This window comes from Cyclospora cayetanensis, unplaced genomic scaffold, assembly GCF_002999335.1.
Source record: "Cyclospora cayetanensis isolate NF1_C8 unplaced genomic scaffold, CcayRef3 CcayRef3_contig_94, whole genome shotgun sequence".
In the NCBI taxonomy this organism is placed as follows: Eukaryota; Apicomplexa; class Conoidasida; order Eucoccidiorida; family Eimeriidae; genus Cyclospora; species Cyclospora cayetanensis.
Genome location: NW_020312768.1, coordinates 34,360 through 41,469, shown reverse-complemented (window position 1 = coordinate 41,469; position 7,110 = coordinate 34,360). Strand labels below are relative to the sequence as shown.

General features: G+C 47.5%; 2 protein-coding genes across 2 annotated transcripts; one reads left to right on the top strand and one right to left on the bottom strand.

Moving 5' to 3' along the window:
* The first annotated feature begins 1,898 nt into the window (after positions 1-1,898).
* Positions 1,899-3,265, top strand: LOC113147028. Its single transcript, XM_026336135.1, has 4 exons — positions 1,899-2,160; positions 2,291-2,412; positions 2,885-3,026; positions 3,150-3,265. The coding sequence occupies exons 1-4, from the start codon at positions 1,899-1,901 to the stop codon at positions 3,263-3,265; spliced, it is 642 nt and encodes a 213-aa protein (XP_026191920.1).
* Positions 3,266-5,919: 2,654 nt separating this feature from the next.
* LOC34623452 lies at positions 5,920-6,817 on the bottom strand. The gene is made up of 3 exons (XM_026336134.1): positions 6,647-6,817; positions 6,332-6,538; positions 5,920-6,027 (listed from the first exon to the last, which is right to left on the bottom strand). The coding sequence occupies exons 1-3, from the start codon at positions 6,809-6,811 to the stop codon at positions 5,920-5,922; spliced, it is 480 nt and encodes a 159-aa protein (XP_026191919.1). The 5' UTR covers positions 6,812-6,817.
* Between the last annotated feature and the right edge of the window lie 293 nt (positions 6,818-7,110).

Here is a 7,110-nt window from a genome sequence, read left to right as displayed (position 1 = left end):
GCCCTTTGGTCATCCCTAGGGCCCATAACCCTGCCCAATACCAAGTGTTGGGCGGACTTCTCACACACATCGTAGGTCTACATGGATTTATACTCCGTAAGTACTTTGGGGAAGGTCAAAGTATTCTAGTATGGCTGCTACATGGCAGTCCCTTAGCGAGTTAGCTGGCTTGCGCTGTATCCCCCGGTTCGCTCCCATTACTTGGAGAATGGAGATTATAGGACCATGGCTAAGTTCAGGTCGAATTGGTAAATTAGCAATCGATTTGCAAAAACGAGATAAAACCGACCTTTGGAAACCAGGCTCTCCACTTCTTCAATGGCTTTATCTTATGCGAGAGAGCTAGTGTATCAAACAATGAGCTGCTCCCAGGTATCACCCAACTAATGCAGTCTCCATAGATAGGCCCCAGCTGCGCTGAGGATGTATCTTAGTATGATTCTCAGGTGCTCACTCCAAACGCCTATCACTCGCCTACCTCTCAACCCATGATCATGTGGTCTATGGGGAGAAAGGTCAGCTACGGCGCACTTGCGGCACCCCACGAGCATTTTGACTACCAAGTTCTTGGTGAACATAGCAACTTCTCAGACAGGTAAAGAGGGTTCTTCCGTGAAAAATTGATGTGCTTCAACCCTGGAGAAGATTTGCGCCTCTTCTAAGGTCTCGTTGTGGAGACACTCAAGCTCGGGAGCAATACAAATTTAACCACGACACGTTCCATTGTTTCCCACAAGGCCCCGCCTTCCCCTGGCAGCGCCCTTCTCAGAATTTAGAAATAAGATAAGATTGAGAGATAGGGTGCTTATTGCTGCATCTTTCAGGCACTCTGATAGTACACAGCTAGTGGCAAATATCGTTTAGCGCGCACGCACACAAGATTGCGTCTCCTTGTGTTGAGCTGCAACAAACAGGTTCCAAGAACAGAACAGCCTATTAGTCAGTAATCTACTAATTTTTAGCCAAATGCAATCAGTTCAAAGAGAAAGCGCCCGAAGTGAAGTCAATTTAGCTCCACCGTGACAGCTAAAGCTACAGGACTTACGTGCATCACATGCGTGGCCCGCTTCCTAAAGGCATAAATGCGTAGCCTTTAAGGAACAACAAACAGTTATTTTTAAAATTTGGCCGGAAAGCTTGGGAATACGCGTCTGCCTGCCCTTGAGATTCGACATGGAGTGTAGGAATACTAGTAAGGACACGGATACTGCCCAAAATTGGTACTTTAGGAGCCGTTTGCAGAATTAGGGGACCAAGCTATCTGAATGTCATACGAGGAAAGGGAAAAGGTTGAGAATATCCTTGAATCTCCATTTTCCCTAGGTTTTCCGCATTATTACTCGAAGACCGCCACGAGCCAATCAGAAGATCGGGGTTTCTCTGTGGCTCGCAACGCGCCAGCAAATAAGCTGTCTTATGATAGACAAATACAGGCATTTAACATAAAAATCAAGTAGGCTAAGAGATTCGGCGATACATTGCCTCTACTGCCACATGTATCTCGCTGCCGACTCCTGGGGCCCCAATGGAATGACCACTAAAGTGGCTTCAAGCGCACCTCAATTTCTCCTTGTTCCCTTAAGTTCTATAGAAATACTTTTGTATGGAGTGCATCACGCATTTAGTGCTGATTAGCTATACTATGGCTTATGTCTCCCAGTATAACACAAAGCCTTGAGGAAATTGGAGATGCGCAGTCGTTTTAATGCCTTCTTACTCAGTATCACCCCCAAAATATTGCCTGTTACTCGTAGACTGCTGCTGCATGATGAAGATGCGTATCTCCAATTTTTCTCTCGACTAGTTTACAGCTGGTTTAGAAATTTGCGACCGCAAAAGGGGGGCCTGGAGGGGCCCGATATTCTCTTTCAGGTCGTTCCGAGCTGCCAGAATTGAAGATGCTCCCTCTACCTCGTGAACCTCGTTGCTCGGAATTGGCTATTGGGCTTTATTTAGCTATTGCAGCGAATTACAAGCTGGGGGCGAGCGTTAAACGTGGTAGAACTGACGGCAGAAACACGGCTACCGGACATATCAGTTTTGCGGAGTTCCTCCAGAACACCCAAGAAATAAACGGGGAACCTTATTCCTCTCCTGCTGCGCTAGCAGAACCTGAGCAGAGCAGCAAACTGGAACTGCCACCTGCCCGCTACTTTTTCGGTGTGCATCAGCTGTAGGGAGCCCCATCCTTTGTCGTGTGCATCAGCTGTAGGGAGCCCCATCCTTTGTCATGTGCATCAATAATGCGTATCGGAATCAAAACCTGAATCGCATGTGCTTGTTCTCGCAGGATATGTGCTGGCTAAGGGTGAAGGAGTTGCGGGTATAAGCGAGAACTCCTTGGTGCTTGTGATAGCAAATTTGGGCCCCCAGCGACAATACGGAGGGAAGATCCTATTTTGCCATTTTTACGCATGTGGTAACGTGTCCTTATCACACAAATGAGGGGTGTGCATTGGGCTAATGTTTATGCTACTGAGCCTGTTACAACAGCGAGCCAACGGTGACTTGCGAAGGCACTTGGCGTGCATACATCCACATCTAATTCCAAATTATCTCTGCCGATCAAAGAGTGTGTATTTAGCAGTTCAAATGCGTAGTCTAATTAAAGTAGAGGCTCATTGGATTTTGCTGGTAGCATGAGTATAGACTATCAAGCTGTGGGTAAATGACGAGTTAGAACTGTTCGCATCCGCTTAACTTGAAGCAGACACATCAACAAAAATCACTCTCCAATTTATTCTCAAGCCTGTGACTGCTTCATGAATGTGTTTGTGTGCACATCAAATGGTTCCAAGTGCAGCAAGTTGTTGAATTTATCCAGCACTTGAAATTGGCTGTTGTTTTTTCTGCAGTACCTTTTCCTGATGCTCTCCGAAGCAAGCTCTTGGTGTGCCAAAACATAGGTAATATCGAGCCAGAATGGCAGCATCCACAGGAGGAGGAGGGGCTTCTACAGCCTCGAGTGATCCAAGGACTGGCAAAAGCTTTGGCGAGAATCCCTCATTTGGTTGAGGGTTTGCAGTGTACGGCACGACCTAAATGCCCTTTCTGATGCTACCATTTCGTACCGCTGTGCCCTTGTCTAACCTTAGCCACGTTTTCTGCGTCACAGGGTGTTTTTGTTCCTCCTTCTTGGTAATATGCAGGCTGCAGTCTGAAGTTGAAACCAAGAGATGGGGACATACTGGGGATTTGCTGCAAGAGTGTGGTGCGTTCTGACACTCCATCTGGCAAACTGCACTTTGCACTACGGATAATATGAGGAGCTCTTGGTTTCCGAATAGAGTCCGGCTATTGGCAGGTGCTTGGCTGGGACCCTTGGTATGGTATGCATGACTCCGCAGCTACAATACTAAGTTGATGACCTGCCAATATTCCGTTTTCTGATGTGTGAATTGCCCAGGAAAACGTCATCGAATTGCTATTTTGGATGTTGCCTTTCAATGTGCACATCTTTGTTTTTACTGATGAACCTGTAAGTGGTACAATTGGGCAGCCCCGATACCGCACTAGTTTTCCGCGGCACCCAGAAATTCCGACTTTAGATGACAAAGTCATTGAATTGTGGATGGTGGAATTCAGCCTTCTACGGTTTCGTATACAAACGTGTAATTCGCTCCAAATTATCTCCTGGCTTGTCTCTGCAAACATTGCTTTTAAAAATTGCATTGCTGCCTCATTGCGTAGCTTTTTTCTAGTCATGCTGATGCTTTAGGAATGTCAAGTCTTATCTAAGCTTTTCACTACGCCTCCTTTCCACCGGATGAAACAACGTGGCAAGCATGATTCCGACCCGTACTGCATGCGGCACATTTCTCAAAGGCATACCTGCTACTGAAGCTGTTCTTCTACTTACACATCATATGTCACATTTTAATAATTAGCAGCGCTCTGCTTTTCAAGCTCACTTGGTGTGCTTGCATCGATTTGCTCTCAGTTTCCCTGCGTTCCCTATCAAGGGACTTGGAATCGTCAGCCATGAAGGAGTCAGGGTGCCTTGGATTTAATCAGCTGCTGGTGACTCCCGAGGCTGCAGATGCCCTTCAAGAGCAAATAAATAATAATGGAAGCAACGGGGGAGGCAGTGCCAGCAACTTTCATCGAGCGGCGTCTAGAAGTGTCATTAGCCTGCTAGTGCTCTGCCTTTCCCCTGGAGCAACATTAACAATTAGCAGCGCACTAGATGGGCTGGACGAGGACGAGGCAGCAGCTCTGCTCGCAAAGTCTGCAGGGGTTTCCTACTATAACCCCGAAATTCTCGCGCTTGCCCAGAGCGGTTCTCATATGCGTAAGTGCAGAAACAGCACACCCATTACTGCACCCGTCATCGCCTTTCCTGCGGTAGTTAGCCACCTTCGTTTGAGCCTGAATCAGCCTTATGTCAATTTTATCGCTTTGCTATTGGAATTTCGGCCATCTTTCATTTGGTCAGCTATGGCACGCGCTGCAGATTTCCTGATTGAGACACTAACGGCACTTACTGAACACTCGGAAAATCCAATGGGCGAACACCAGGGTATTTTCTTTTCAGCTAAAGAGGCAAGTTTCACACCTTGTACCTCCCGAAGCACGGTAGCTCATTGTTATGTGTATCACTCTATGTTCTCCAACGGGGTATCCTGAGTCACGCATCTTCTGCCCACAGCCCAGGCGGATGCATGCCACAGAAGCGACTAAGAGATACATGCGCACACCGTGCGCGAGGCAGTTCTGTGCGTACAGAGTGAGAGGGCGCTAGAAGAATTTCAGTGCAACCCATTGGCTCCGATGTGCCTTTTCATCACGCCTCCTGAGTCAGCTTTGTAAGAATCAATGGAACCGAATTATCGACGACCCAGAGATGGCGTGGTCTGTACATACTCCGTGGCTTTCTACGTTCGGGGGATCATTAAACTATAAGCAAGATGAGTGGAAACTAACTCCAACACAAGTCAGGTGGGCCACTAGAGGTTCTGCGGCGAAGGCAAACTGTTTCCGCCCATCAAGTTCCACACAACTCCTTCAATATATGTAGCATTTGCTTTCCTCGTCAGGTTAAGGTAATCAGCGAACATTGCACACTATTCCATCTCAGTGTTTCGACAAAACAGCTGTAGGCGTTGCTACTTTTTGGCGCAACACTCCTTTTTGCGTCCGTGCACCCTCGAAGAGTTGCAGAACGGACGTGCAACACAATGCTGTGCCGTTTCGTAGCAAGGTTGCTGCGAAGAACTGCGCTAGAACCAATGGTAATCTACTGTCAAAACCAGCGTGACGGCAGTCTTCAACCCTCTGTACTCTTCTGACCTTCTAGCTCCATTGAACACAGCAAGTTCTCAAGAAACCAGAACATCGGTCTGCTCCACGCAGCTGTGGCCACCCAAACTCTGGGCGTCCTCTTCTATCTGAAAACACAAAGGCCAGCGCAATCAAAAGGTCAACTCTATCACCGTAGAAATAACATACTACTGGCGCTATGCGGAATGCTAAGCTATCATTCCCTTGGCGGTTGACGATCCAAAAGCCTGCGGCAGTTAGCGAAAACCAGGGAGTGTTTCTTTCCCCCAAGCGTGACTCAACTCAAAAATGACCCTCATTTCGCTGATATTCGAAGGGGCCTCACCAGATCAGAATATTCTAATAGAAGAGAACCGTTGAGAGGCGACACATTTGGATCACAGAGGTGATCATCCAAGTCCGCTAAGCTCAAGTACCTAATCCACCCAAAAGAAAGTGCTGACACTGCATTACAATTTGTCCTACTTTCAAAAAATGAATCCAGTGGCCACGAAAATGCTGGACATTACTAAATTGATTAATAGTACACGAGAATGCATAGAGAATCGATGTGCGTAGAAATATGTGTGCGTAAGTACTGAGCATTCGCGTAGACGGTTGAAACACAGCGAAAAATACATAGGATAGCTTATGAAGGCCTCACAATCTGTCCGTCACAGCGACTTCTGCAAGTTTTAAGGCTGCCTTTGAACAACTGACAGCTTCAGGCGGAATTCGAGTCCACGAGGATCCACTGGGAACCCAAAACTGCAGCAACATTCCCAACCGTAGAATGCATATTACACGTTAATGAGGGATTCCCTTATAATGATTATCCTTCGGACTTTGTGCCAAATGCACTAGTATCCAACGTACGGTATTTACGGGCAAAAGCCAAAAGCTTAAGTGACTGCTTACCGTGGTTACAGGTTGTTCATGGGGCATGCCTCGGAAATCCAGCTGAGACGATGCGCAACACATTAGCCTGGAAGTAATGAGCAGTACGCTAAGCACTGCTGGAGGCATACTAAAGGCAAGGGGATTTGAGCAATAAAGAATTGTGAAAGCTCACTGTACAGACGAGCAAATTTGGATAGTGCTGCCTCAGAACGCGGGCAATGTGGGTTGCCTCCTTGTTCATGGTCGGCGCCTTCTCTGGAACAGTCAAAAAATCTGAGTAGTAAAAGCCAACTATCTTCTGTCTATATTTGCAGTTAGGTGCGAATAAATTGCGGAAGGCGCCCCCGTCTGATTGATCCATTTCACACATGGCTTCCACCTGAACAACGGAGAACCAGAGTTGCATTGCGGATGACAGAGAGCAGTGCAGTCTGAAAACGCAGTGATCGTGAAGCTAGGATGGACAAGGGTCCGGATGCATGCCCACCAATTCAACTCCAAGGCGTAACTGCGGATGCAGCATATGTGTGTGCAGGAGAGGCATCGCATCAGCGCAGAGAACGAAGTCTTGTTTTCCCGATTTAGTGTCTTCAGGGCCAACCAGTAGTCCACAGACAGGCTGCTGATGATGCTTCAAGGCATGCAATATCATTTTAGCGTACGCGGGGCCGCTCACAGCGGTGGTGCTGGGATGCGGCATTTTGCATATGGCGTCTTTCGAAGGGAGCCTTCCATGTGAATTCCTACGCCACAGCGCTCCAAGAGGCTAAGATGAGATCAGCTGTCTCTTACACAGGCCCTCCTGCCTGCTTATCGCAGCACTTGTCTGATCGTGTTCATTGGTATATTCAAGATTGCATGCGTCCAGTTCCCTGATTTGGGAAAGTTCCCGGTAGAATATTACCCAATGCCTGTGTAGAGGCTTTAACATTCAAGCAGGGCAAAGCGAAG

Coding starts and splice junctions, on each gene's coding strand:
- LOC113147028 (XM_026336135.1), top strand. CDS start 1,899: ATGCTCCCTCTACCTCGTGAACCTCGTTGCTCGGAATTGGCTATTGGG. Junction 2,161..2,290: donor ACCTGCCCGCTACTTTTTCG/GTGTGCATCAGC, acceptor TTGTTCTCGCAG/GATATGTGCTGGCTAAGGGT. Junction 2,413..2,884: donor TCCTATTTTGCCATTTTTAC/GCATGTGGTAAC, acceptor CTCCGAAGCAAG/CTCTTGGTGTGCCAAAACAT.
- LOC34623452 (XM_026336134.1), bottom strand. CDS start 6,811: ATGATATTGCATGCCTTGAAGCATCATCAGCAGCCTGTCTGTGGACTA. Junction 6,539..6,646: donor TACGCCTTGGAGTTGAATTG/GTGGGCATGCAT, acceptor TCCGTTGTTCAG/GTGGAAGCCATGTGTGAAAT. Junction 6,028..6,331: donor CAAATTTGCTCGTCTGTACA/GTGAGCTTTCAC, acceptor ATGTTGCTGCAG/TTTTGGGTTCCCAGTGGATC.